A 12,465-nucleotide genomic window follows, 5' to 3' on the forward strand; every position below is an offset into this window, starting at 1 on the left:
TGGACAAGAAGCTGAATACAGGAAGGTGGTGGACCGCTTTGTGGCATGGTGTGGAAACAATCATTTTGATTGTGACTAAAACAAAGGAGATGATTGTAGATTTTAAGAGAAACAGGAATAAGTCAAAAACTATTTCTATCATGGGAGAAGAAGTGGAGGTGTCAGGAGTATAAATACCTCGGTGTTCACCTGGACAACAGACTAGAGTGGAGATTCAACTGTGAAGCCATCTACAAGAAGGGACAGAGCAGACTGTACTTCTTGAGGAAGCTTAGGTCCTTTGGTGTTTGCAGAAAGATGCTGCATATCTTCTATAAGTCTGTTGTGGAAAGTGTGATCTCTTCTGCCATCATCTGCTGGGGAAGCAGCATCAGAGCCAGGCACTTAAAAAAGCTCAACAAGCTGATAAAAAAGGCTGGCTCTGTTCTGGGGACTCCTCTGGAACCTCTGGAGATGATTGTGGAAAGACGGATTCTTCCTAAAATGAAGAACATTATGGAGAACCCTAAGCATCCTCTTCATGAGACTATCCTATAACAACAGAGTGTCTTCAGTCAGAGGCTTCTTCAGATCTGCTGTAAGACGGAGCGCTACAGGAGATCCTTCCTGTCCACAGCCATCAGCATCTACAACGGCTCTTTGAGGAAACCCTCATAATGAGTTAAAACAACATTTAATTTCCCTTTGGGATTAATAAAGTATTTTTGAATTGAAATTGAATTTGAATTGAATTGAATTGAATGACGCTCCCCAACTTGTTCTGGGTGATCCCAAAGTGTACAGGTCTGAAGCAATATATACAGTATATACTACATCCAGCAAGTACTGGGTTTGCCCTGTGGTCTCCTCCCAATGGGACATGCCCAGAGGCACCCAGGAGGCATCCTTTTCAGATGCCTGAACCACCTCAACTGACTTGTTGCGTAGATCCCAGCCTTTTGGCAGCTTCGATCCCAGCTATCGGTCTTTCAGTCAATTCCATGTCATACTGAAACATGGCAAATATCCCTGAATCAAAAAGTAACTTTGTTAAAGAAAGCCGTTTAAGGAAAGGTCATGAAGTATGAGCAAGGCATTTCAATTTGAAAGAATAAAACGAGTTAAACTGACCCCACTGTGCACAATGTTAAAACACAATATTATTTTTATTCATAGAAGGGTCTGTTTGTTGTTTTTAGAATTGTCACTGAGGATTGCTGTGCTCAGACACAGTTAATCAGCACAAACGAATGTTTATTCAGGTTATCCCTGTAAAGAAATTTCTGTTTTTAGGTCTAAAACATAAACAAAGATGGCAATTTGTACAATATCTTTTTATTCTTTAACATGGTGCTCTGAACAGAGCAGTTGGGTGTTTTTTAACACTAAATGGCAAGCAGTGGTACTATGTTGCATGCTACTGCAGCAGTTTTTCAGCATAAGAGCCTATTTTACTCATTCAAAGTATTGTTTATTGAAGCTTTTATGTTTCAAGCTTTTTGATAACTTTTTACTTTTATATTTCATAACTTTTATTAATGAATGTGATAGATACAAATACATGATTATAATGTTGACCCTCTATTCCTCTCTCATGTTGTCTGTTCCAAAACTTTCTTAGCAAGTTTAACATACTTTACTAACCAGGACACCAAATGCCGTACTGGGGATCAAGACCAAAAAACCCCTTTATCTTGAACCCAGTTATAAAACGTAAGTACATTTTTCAGCTGTTCTGGGGTTTAGTGTAATCCATTTTAGAAGGTAAAGTTCTTATAATGATTGTGTTTTATCACTGGCTTGGGATGATGACAGAACTCTTCTTGTTAGTGCCCAAAGCTATCAAAGAGCTAGACATACAATCCTCAGATAACAATACTTTAAATTAAGAAATTTGGCTCTTACACTAAAAAACAGGTGCTGCTTAAACTTGGGAACCTAGGAAAAGAGGATGAACCTTTAGACCCAATTTTGATCAAATTACATAGTGCCAAAAAGCAACCACTGAAATCCAGACTAAAGAGCACATTTATTATAAAATTATCATGTGATGTATGATACATAATGATTATAATGAAATTGATGAGCACTACAAAAAAATAATGCCTAAAGCATTTATTTGTCCAGCCCCTTCAACATTTCAAAATGATTGCATGGCAATGTGGCATTCTGCGCAAAAAAACATAGGCAAAACATTTATATTATTTCACAGGATCAAATAAAATGTAATGTTTTTGGTTGGTCTGTGTGTTACAAATGTATATTTTAGTATTTTTATAAAATTTGTTGTAATAGTTATTTTGTAAATAGTTGTTAATGTAAATATGTAGTTTTATTCTTATTCTTTTAGGGTGACTTTTACCATCTGTCTAGGGACTGTGAAAAATAGCCTTCTGGCTAACGCTGGCATACTGACAGAAAGTTTTTAATATGCACCGGCTCTGTAATAAAAAAAATAATAATATTAATAATAAACTACATTTGTGTAAAATCTATTTACAGAAAACAACTAACCCACATTAAAGGCTGGCATATCATTTGAACATAATATAAGATGATAAACGTATTGTTTCCTGAGCATTTTCAGATCACCTAAGGCAAAAGGAAAATTAAAGTTTGAGTATTAAGACTTTACCATCAAAGTATTTATTAAAGCCATCTCATTGTTTTTTGGTTTCAACAATCATTTTGCTGCTCCCTTCCTCATTATATGTTTCTTTGTATTTCTTTCAGGTTTTAGGAGCATGACATAGCATTTTGGAATAAAAATACAAATTAACAGTCCAAATGTAGAGGCGAGAATAGCAAAGATTTCTACAGCTACACTAAATTTTCCAGGAGAGCTGACATATGCTGGGATAAAAGTGATCCACACAGCACAGAATATCAGCATGCTGAAAGTAATAAATTTAGCTTCGTTGAAATTATCAGGCAGTTTACGAGCCAGAAAAGCACAAATAAAACACAACATGGCAAGTAGTCCTATGTAGCCAAGCACAGACCAAAAACCCACAGCTGAGCCCAGAGAACACTCCAAAATTATTTTGTCCGTATACTCTTTAAAGTTCTTGGATGGAAAAGGAGGAGAGATCGTTAACCAGAGGATACATATGATCACTTGTACAAGTGTGAAACTCAGAACACTTTGCCTCTGCTGTGTAGGTCCGAACCATTTCATCATATTTCTCCCTGGAAGTGTAGCTTTAAAGGCCATCAAAACCACCATAGTTTTTCCCAGGACGCAGGAGATGCAGAGGACAAAGGTAATACCAAATGCTGTGTGCCGCAGCATGCAGGACCACTCAGAGGGCCGTCCAATAAAGGTAAGAGAGCAGAGAAAACACAGGGTTAAAGAGAAAAGGAGGAGAAAGCTCAGCTCAGAGTTGTTTGCCCTTACAAGAGGAGTTTTCCTGTATCTATAGAAAATTAATGCTACAAAAGAAGTTAAAGAAGTTCCAAATAAAGAGGCAGCAGTGAGCAATATTCCCATAATTTCATCATAAGAAAGAAACTCAGCCTTCTTCTCTATACAAGTATCTCTTCTGTCATTTGACCAAGATTCCGGGGGACATCTCACACAGTTGACAGAATCTGCAAATTAATAACAAAGAGAGTGTTAAACTAGCAATTTAGATTAATCTGTTTTTTCTGATCTTGAATAAATAAGATGAATACATGGTCACTTGAAACATATTGTTCTGAAGTAATGTAAATGAGGAAGGGTGGGTTGACCAAATATCTTTAATGCTTCTCTTTCTAAATTCTGGACATGCCCTTTTTCTTCTCTTACCATGTCTACAATCATGTTCAACAGAGTTTCAAACACACTTGCAATCTCATCCTTACATACAGCACCTTGCAAAGGTATTCATACTGGTTGAGCTGTTTTCCATTTTGTCCTATAACAGGCACAAAACAATTATTTATTTTTCTGAACTTTTGCATGCTAAACCAACACAAAGACTTTATTTGTAAGGTTGACATACTTATACAAGGAACTGTTAATGAATTTAATTCCACAATAAGAACTGTTATTGTGGAATTAGTAATTGTATTTGTTTCTTGAACTCTTTTGTTGAACCAGACGTTTCTCTTTGTGCGCACTAGCCAAACAACAGGCCTTTTAATTAAACTTTTTGAGTACCTTGCCCTGTAGTAAAACCCACCTAATTTAATAAGGGCTAAGAGCTATTTAAGGGGAGAGCTGCAAGGGATGTAAAAATCACTAACAAAACCACTTGTGATTTTATTGGCTGAAAAACAAACACCACTAGCAAAAGAGTATGTATTGTACCACTGAAGCCTGCTCTTATTGAATATTTTTTCATAAACAATAATACATAAGAGGATGATTGACACAGATATTTTAAAATACATCACCTATGCAGCACTCCAAGTGTAAAATTTGTTTTTGTTCTAAACTAAAACTCAGAGGCTTACATAAATACTCCTAAACCTGTGCTGTATCAGTTTTCATATAAACAAAAAAGTCAAAATTACTTCCTCTTACAAAATACTACAGTTTTTAAGACCTTGTATGTAAAAACTTGCTTGTAAGAACAGTAAACCTGTGATGTTGCTCATTTCTCCTTCTGCACAAGTTATACAGTCATAGCAGCACACAGGCTTTCCTTTCTGGAGAACCTTATGTGTTCCTGGGGGACAGGTTTTACTGCAAACTGAGATGGGGACCTGAAAAAACAAATGTTGTTTAGAAAAAAGAAGGTTTTAAATATTATGGAACTGTGAAAAGTGTTAACCTACAACAGAAATGGCATCAATAACTATTCTAGCTTTTTTTTTTTTTTTTTTTACCTCCAATGAATTTTGTGTCCAAATGATAGACTTGTTTTGCAGATTCATTTGTTTGTCAGTCGGTAATGTTGCATCATAAAGACCAACGGTGACAAAGTCCACATTACCATTTTCTCTTGGCTGCCAGTTTATAATTTCATACTTTGCAGCAGGGTCTCCATTCTCATTAAAGTAAACCTGATCCCCTTCTTTTGTTTTGAAATTACTTCTTTGAATGTGCTGTAAAATCTAAAAAAAAACAGAACAAAGTTAGTAGCTTGACAAAGAAATTAGCAAGAGATAATTTTTTTAACACTTAAAAAGGATTGGGAATTTGTTATTGTTAACCTCACCGTTAATGGGTGTAGCTGCATATGCTTGTAACATGTTTTGTTACAGCTCAACATTTTGTGCAGAGCATTGGCCACTGCATAAACTCCTTTATAGACATTGTTAAATATGGGCATGAGTGACATGTCAGTGAAGCTGTTTTCCACTCTATGTATGTCTTCCTCTCCAGTACATTTTCTCTGAGTCTCTGTTGATTTTGATTGTTTGAACTTACAGCCAAATAATGCCTCCCAGAACTCAGTAAATAAGTCTGTATTTGATGAGTTTAGTGGCCTCACATCCAGCATGAACTCTCTCAGACCAGTCACATATGCTTTAGGAATGGACAGGCCTATTGCTCCATCTAAAATGTGATTAATATCTCCTTCTGCAGTTTGAGAATCAAATATCCAAGCCTCAGTTCCCACCCACTGGTAGCCAGTTAAGTTGTGGCCAGACAACTCTTGTAATAATACATCTAAATCCATGTGGGAGAGGAAGGTAACAATCACTTTTGAAGTTGAAGCTTTGATAATATCAATTATCTTTTGTATTTTGTCTGACGGATCAGTTCTAAAGAAAGATACAGAATACTCTACGCATATGCCCAGCTGCTGTGCAGTTTCAATGAATGTTGCCATTCCATTATTGCCATAATCTTCATTTGACCTTACAGCTCCAACCCAAGTCCAACCAAAATGTTTTACCAGATGTGCAAGAGCTCTGCTCTGATAATAGTCACTGGGTATTGTTCTAAGAAATGAGGGGTACTTGATTTTATCACTGAGACAAGCACAAGTGGCAAAGTGGCTGATCTAGAGGAAACATTTAATTATGCTGTTTGATTTAAAGAAAACACATTTTTCACAGACATGTTTGCTCTCAGCAATAAAAAAAAAAAAAAATTGGAAATAAAAGTTTTTTTGATAAAATTGATAAGATTCATACCTACCAGTGGGATATGAAAAGGACCCATGACAGTAGCTATTGCTGTGCAGGGAGAAGAAGAAGTTTCTCCCATTATGGCCTGCACTTGGGCAGGTCTTGTACATGCCTTTAAAGGTGAAGACACCATTTCATTACTGTTAACCAAGGCCAGTGCAACTCTCACACTTCTAGCAATGGATCCACATGTATCATATATTTTATATCCAAGAGAGATGCCCGGCAGTATGTCTGAACTGTTATTGATCTCCTCAATGGCAAAAAGCATTGCCTGGGCTAACTGGAATTCTCTGAAATTCAAACTTGATTCAGACAATTTTAAATAGTTGGCATAAGCACCATTATCACAATTAAAAGTCAAAATCTTATCATATTTGTACAAATAGTAGGGACAATTTCTAAATGTAAAAAAAAGAACTGTTGCATTTCAACACTCACGTTTTTTGCTTTCTTTTCACAATACTTACCTAATGCATTGCAGTGGCGGGGGCCTTTCCATGTAGGTGTTTTCTCTTTCTTTCCAGTTGGTGTGGAAAGAGAAAAGTCCTCCTAACATAATGTCTCCATCCTTACCTAGCTGAGGGTTTTCAGGATCTCCTCTCTGTATGCACACCTGCTCCTCTGCCTGAGTAAAAGATGCCACCAAGAACAGATGCAAAAGTGCCCAACCCTGCTCGGGCCACCTCTGTGTAGACGTCATGGTGAGAAAAAATACAAATCAATGGGTAGGACAACATATACCTGTATGTAGATGACAGGTTTACACTGATATTTATGCCATTTTGAGCAGCAAAAGGTGTAATAATAGAACAGTGATGAATTACATCTGTGGACCTATAAGGTGGAGTTAGATACGGAGGACAGTTAAAAAATACATTTATTATAAGGCTAGTTAAGAGGATAATACACATTTATTTAGAGTAGTTTTGCCATGTAACCATGACTTATTGTTTTCCAAATAGTATTTCTTTTTTGATTTATGTTAACAAAACAAAACACTAAAACTGAAAACTCTATGCCAAACATTTTTTTTTCTTCACAGTAGAAAACAGTTTTTTTAGTTTCCCCCACAGAAATGACTAAATTGTCTGAAACACCTTTCTTTAAAGGACATAAATATAAATAAATAAGTTTTCAAACTTTTCTTTTTCTGATCTTCAGCTTTGTATCTCAAAACATTCATATTACATGATGTTCAAAGTGCAGCCTGAAGTGCTATTTCTAAGAAAGGTACAAGATGCTGGCCCAGGTTGGTGATGCAGATGAACACAATTGCACTGACAAATTCAAATCTTTTTATAACAGAAAATGTTAGGTATCATACAGAGTATTATTTTTTGCTCAACCACAGGCTTTGCTTTAATTTTCACATTATCATTAGTTAGACTACAATTAGGAAAGGAAATTGCAAAATAACCTTTTTAGGTTTTGGATCTACAAATATTTATAGATCCTATTATGTACACAAAAAAAAACAGTACTTATTGCATCTTTTGTTTATTGTTACATAGGTATCAAACTGTCAAAATAAAATAATTTTTACATTTTTAAAGTTTTTTTAAGAAAGGAGGTAGAACTAGGCAGCTGAAAATGTCTTGTGACAATAACTGTAATAGAAAAGCACCACGATTCTGGCGGGATTCAGCAAGTCAATGTAAATGATGTTCTTCTAAAATGTCTGTTCCATGGCATTGCTTCTCTGATCTGCACAGTCATAAGTTTTAATTGTGCTTTGTAACAACAGAGAACACATAAAAAGTGAAACCTGTTGTAAAATAATGGATTTTGGTACTTAAAGAACTTTAGGCGCAGCTTTGGTGTTGGCTGCGGTCCCCTCACAAGCTTGTTTTTTTCCCTTTAAATCCAAGTTTCCAATTGTTACGTTATGGTGTCCCAGTTACTGCTGGGGGGACAAATTTATTCAACCATACCATTGTAATAGTGAACAATGCAGAAACTACTGGGATGAATCTATATAATTGCAAGTCAATTAAAAAACAAAATTTTAAAAGCCATACAGCATTTCTTAAGCTTTTAATATATATTATCAAGAAATGTACAGTAACATCTCCTCAATCAAAACTTAATGCATAAAACCTTTATAGCTAATTCTGGGTAAAATGGAAACTGTGAAATACAAATCCATTATTTATAAAAATGTGAAGAATTTATTTGAAACTTTCAAAGATGCTTTAAGACCTACTAACAAATGTACGATAACTGAAAGTGATCTAAAATATATTGACCCCTCAATAAGCTTAACAACTGATCTATATTATATTATATTTTATCAATATCTTTAAAAAAATAATGATTTTGAATTCATCTGCTTCCTCTCTGTTCTCAGGATGATTTCGGAGCCCTCTTACCCATCATATTCTTTTTCGTATTTTTCTCTGGTTTCAGTAACATGACGTAGCATTTTGGAATGAAGATACAAATAAGCAATCCAAAGCTGGAAGCAAGAATAGCAAAGATTTCTACAGCTACACTAAATTTTCCAGGAGAGCTGACATAGGCTGGGATAAAAGCGATCCAAACAGCACAGAATATCAGCATGCTAAATGTTATAAACTTGGCTTCGTTAAAATTATCAGGCAATTTACGTGCTAAAAAAGCGAAAATAAAACACAACAAGGCAAGAATTCCTATGTACCCGAGCACAGACCAGAAACCCACAGATGACCCCAGAGAACACTCCAAAATGATTTTGTCTTTAAATTGTTTAAAATTCTCTGATGGAAAAGGAGGAGAGATTGTCAACCAGAGAATACATATGATCACTTGTACAAGAGTAAAACCCACAACGCTGAGCCTCTGCTGTGTAGGTCCGAACCATTTCATCACATTTCTGCCTGGAAGTGTAGCTTTAAATGCTATCAAAACCACCATTGTTTTTCCCAGGACACAGGAAATACAGAGGACAAAGGTGATACCAAATGCTGTGTGCCGCAGCATGCAGGACCACTCAGAGGGCCGTCCAATAAAGGTCAGAGAGCAGAGAAAACATAGGGTCAAGGCGAAAAGGAGGAGAAAGCTCAGCTCAGAGTTGTTTGCCCTTACAAGAGGAGTTTTTCTGTGTCTAAAGAAAATTAACGCTACAGCTGCAGTCAGGCAAGTTCCAAATAAAGCTGCAGAAGTAATCAATATTCCCATAATTTCTTCAAATGACAGAAACTCAGACTCCTTCTTTATACAAGCATCTCTTCTCACATTTGGCCAAGATTCAGGGGGGCACTTCACACAAGATACAGCATCTGCAAATTAAAAATTAAGTTTAGAATGTTGTCCTTATTTCTTTGTACAGTATATCTTTCATTTGTTAGTGAGATAGTGCTTTTTGAATTAATAAAACATTATATTTGCGTCTATTGTATCATCAATATAACTGAGTTAACTGAATAGTCTACCTGATGTTAGTAATGTTAATGTTATAGATATAAATATATGCTTTTTCTCAGACCAAACTAATACATTATTGTGGTCTAAAACCAGGTGTTTCAGTTTCAATGTCCAACCCCTGTACTTTGTGTCAGGCAAGCCAGCTTGTCCTGCCTCTTAGACAGAACTGTTGACCTGACATTTGCTAGTTAGACTGTTTTCAGTACTTCAGTACTGTTTCATTGTTTTGTCAAAACCTTTTTTTTTTCTTATCCAATTAAGTTTGTCGCCTCTAGTTCTAAAAGGTGAGCCCATCTCTGCCGTCCCCACATTAACATATAACAATTAACAAATACTGAAAGAAGTTGTGGAAAGGCAAACAGCAAAAACATGAACAATTTTACTAAACTAAAAGACTTGGACTCAAAACCTTCTGGACACAGATAAGAAAATGACTCACCTTTCTAAATGATTACTATATACTCACTAACAAATATGTGAATGTAACGCAATCAGTTGATGAATAAACATCTGGACGCACTGATATAAAATGGTAATTTTCTATTTTGTGAAAAACTTGCTTGTAAGAACAGTAAACCTGTGATGTTGCTCATTTCTCCTTCTGCACACGTTATACAGTCATAGCAGCACACAGGCTTTCCTTTCTGGAGAACCTTATGTGTCCCTGGGGGACATTTTTCACTGCAAACTGACACAGGCAACTAATAAAAAAACAAAACACAAACCAAAAGGACAATTAAAACAAAATATGAGATTGTCTTTAAAAAGCTTCATTTTTTTCTTCTAATTTTAGTGTAAATGTAAGTAAACAATAATGGAAATTTCTACCTGTGGTGAGCTGTGTGTCCAAATTATTGTTTTATTTTCAAGGTTTAGCTGTTTGTCTGCAGGAAATGATGCATCATAAAGACCAACTGTAACAAAGCCCACAATGCCATTGTCTCTTGGCTGCCAGTTTATAATTTCATACTTTGCAGCTGGATCTCCGTTCTCATTAAAGTAAACTTCATCTTCTTCTTTTGTTTTGAAGTGAATTTTTTGAATGTGCTGTAAAATCTAAAAAAAAAGACAAATGTATTCATTAAATGATTTACATAACTTTATAATATATCACTTAAGTTTGTATGGCTCTCACCGTATATGGATCTAGCTGCACATTACTGTTACATGTTTTATTACAGCTGAGAATATTATGGAGAGCATGAGCCACTGCATACACTCCTTTATAAACATTGTTAAAAATAGGCATGAGTGACATGTCAGTGAAGCTGTTTTCCACTCCTGTTAGATCTTCATATCCTGTACACTCTTTCTGAATTTCTGTAGTTTCGGCCTGCTTAAACTTGCAGCGAAATAATACTTCCCAGAACTCTGTAAACAACTTATTATTGGACAAAATGAGGGGTTTTATATCAAGTATGAACTCTTTAAGACCACTGACGTGTGCTTTGGGAATGGAAAGGCCTATTGCTCCGTCCAGTATGTGCTTTTTATCCATTGCTGCAATCTGTGAATCAGAGATCCAAGACTCACTGCCGACCCACTGATACCCAGTCAAGTTGTGGTTGGATAGCTCATGTATAAGTACTTCCATGTCTCGGTGGGAGAGAAAAGCAACAATCACCTTTGCAGTGGACTCCTTGACTGTTTTAATTATCTTTTGTATTTTATCTGAAGGATCTGTTCTAAAGAAAGAAACAGAATATTCAAGACAAATACCCAACTGTTCGGCAGTTTTAGTGAATGTAGCCATGCCATTATTGCCATAATCATCATTGGTTCTAACAGCTCCAACCCAAGTCCAACCAAATTGTTTGACCAAATGAGCCAGAGCTCTGCTCTGATAGTAGTCACTGGGTACAGTTCTGAGAAAAGATGGATACTTGGTTTTTTCACTGAGACAAGCACATGTGGCAAAGTGGCTGATCTAAAAGAAAAGATTCAAAATAAAGGTCACCATAATATTTATATCTGTGGCAAAATAGATTTTCTATAAGAAACATTTTTTTTTAACAATTTTATTTGTAAAATAAGAAACAAAAGTATGATTCACATGCGTTACTTTTATAATCTTAAAATACATATTAATCATCTTTTTAAAATATAGTGTAAATTTTGCAGGTCATACTCACCATTGGTATATGAAATGCTCCAATGACAGTAGCTACTGCAGTGCTAGGAGAAGAGGAGGTTTCTCCAATTACAGCCTGCACTTGTACAGGCCTGAAACATTGTGCTTCAGAGGTTAAAGATAAATTTTCATTGCCATTGTTCAAAGCAAGAGCAACTTTTATGCTTCTGGTAATTGAACCACAAGTGTCATAGATTTTATAGCCCAGAGAAATCCCAGGAAGTATGTTTGTACTGTTATTAACTTCCTCAATGGCAAAAAGCATAGCTTGAGCAAACTGGAACTCTCTAAAATTTAAACTTGATTTAGAAGGGGAAATGACAAATTACAGTAAGAAACACAGACAGCAGCAATAATTGATAACATTCCCAGGCTTAATATTAATTAAACAGAGACAGATAATACATCTTAAAGTTACCTGATGCATTCCAGTGGTAGTGGTTTTTGTGAATAAGTATTTTCTCTGTTCTTCCAGCTACTGTGAAAATAGAAGATTCCCCCTAGAATAATATCCCCATCTTTGGACAGCTGAGGGATTTCAGGATCTCCTAACTGCCTGCACAATGGCTCCTGTGTTAAAGAGAATGACACCCACAGAAATAGATGCAAAAGTGCACAACTCTGCTCTGGCCATCTTTGTGTGGATATCATGATATCTGGATAAGAAAAATCTCTGGGTGCCATTCAGTGAATCATTATGTAAATGACACGCTTGAACTGGCATTTATAAATGTAGGGTCAGGTGATGAACAACAGTTATACAATTTCTGTGGGACTACAAGATAGGGAGGGTGGAGGGACATGATGACGGGCTGTCATCTTGTTCAAGTATTATATTTTTTGTTTATGTAAGTCTGCTGCGATATAAAAACAACAAGTTCTGT

The 12,465-nt window shown here is 35.9% G+C and overlaps 2 protein-coding genes across 2 annotated transcripts; both read right to left on the reverse strand.

Moving 5' to 3' along the window:
- Positions 1–2,662: 2,662 nt before the first annotated feature.
- Positions 2,663–6,739, reverse strand: LOC124884319 (extracellular calcium-sensing receptor-like). Its single transcript, XM_047392186.1, has 6 exons — positions 6,516–6,739; positions 6,056–6,338; positions 5,127–5,918; positions 4,795–5,022; positions 4,548–4,671; positions 2,663–3,570 (listed from the first exon to the last, which is right to left on the reverse strand). Exons 1-6 carry the CDS (start codon positions 6,602–6,604, stop codon positions 2,663–2,665), a joined length of 2,424 nt encoding a protein of 807 aa, XP_047248142.1. The 5' UTR covers positions 6,605–6,739.
- A 1,652-nt stretch (positions 6,740–8,391) lies between these two features.
- LOC124884716 (extracellular calcium-sensing receptor-like) lies at positions 8,392–12,190 on the reverse strand. The gene is made up of 6 exons (XM_047392766.1): positions 12,000–12,190; positions 11,583–11,880; positions 10,586–11,377; positions 10,279–10,506; positions 10,028–10,151; positions 8,392–9,305 (listed from the first exon to the last, which is right to left on the reverse strand). The coding sequence occupies exons 2-6, from the start codon at positions 11,844–11,846 to the stop codon at positions 8,392–8,394; spliced, it is 2,322 nt and encodes a 773-aa protein (XP_047248722.1). The 5' UTR covers positions 11,847–11,880; positions 12,000–12,190.
- Positions 12,191–12,465: the final 275 nt, after the last annotated feature.

The sequence above is a fragment of the Girardinichthys multiradiatus genome, chromosome 18, assembly GCF_021462225.1.
Source record: "Girardinichthys multiradiatus isolate DD_20200921_A chromosome 18, DD_fGirMul_XY1, whole genome shotgun sequence".
NCBI lineage: Eukaryota > Metazoa > Chordata > Actinopteri > Cyprinodontiformes > Goodeidae > Girardinichthys > Girardinichthys multiradiatus.

Excerpts from the sequence above, each read along its gene's own strand:
- LOC124884716 (XM_047392766.1), bottom strand. The coding sequence starts at position 11,846 with ATGCTTTTTGCCATTGAGGAAGTTAATAACAGTACAAACATACTTCCT. Across the intron at positions 11,378-11,582 it reads GAGCATTTCATATACCAATG|ATCAGCCACTTTGCCACATG; the intron begins GTGAGTATGACC and ends CTTTTCTTTTAG. Across the intron at positions 9,306-10,027 it reads AGAAATGAGCAACATCACAG|ATGCTGTATCTTGTGTGAAG; the intron begins GTTTACTGTTCT and ends TTTAATTTGCAG.
- LOC124884319 (XM_047392186.1), bottom strand. The coding sequence starts at position 6,604 with ATGTTAGGAGGACTTTTCTCTTTCCACACCAACTGGAAAGAAAGAGAA. Across the intron at positions 5,023-5,126 it reads TGCAGCTACACCCATTAACG|ATTTTACAGCACATTCAAAG; the intron begins GTGAGGTTAACA and ends GTTTTTTTTTAG. Across the intron at positions 4,672-4,794 it reads GGACACAAAATTCATTGGAG|GTCCCCATCTCAGTTTGCAG; the intron begins GTAAAAAAAAAA and ends TTGTTTTTTCAG.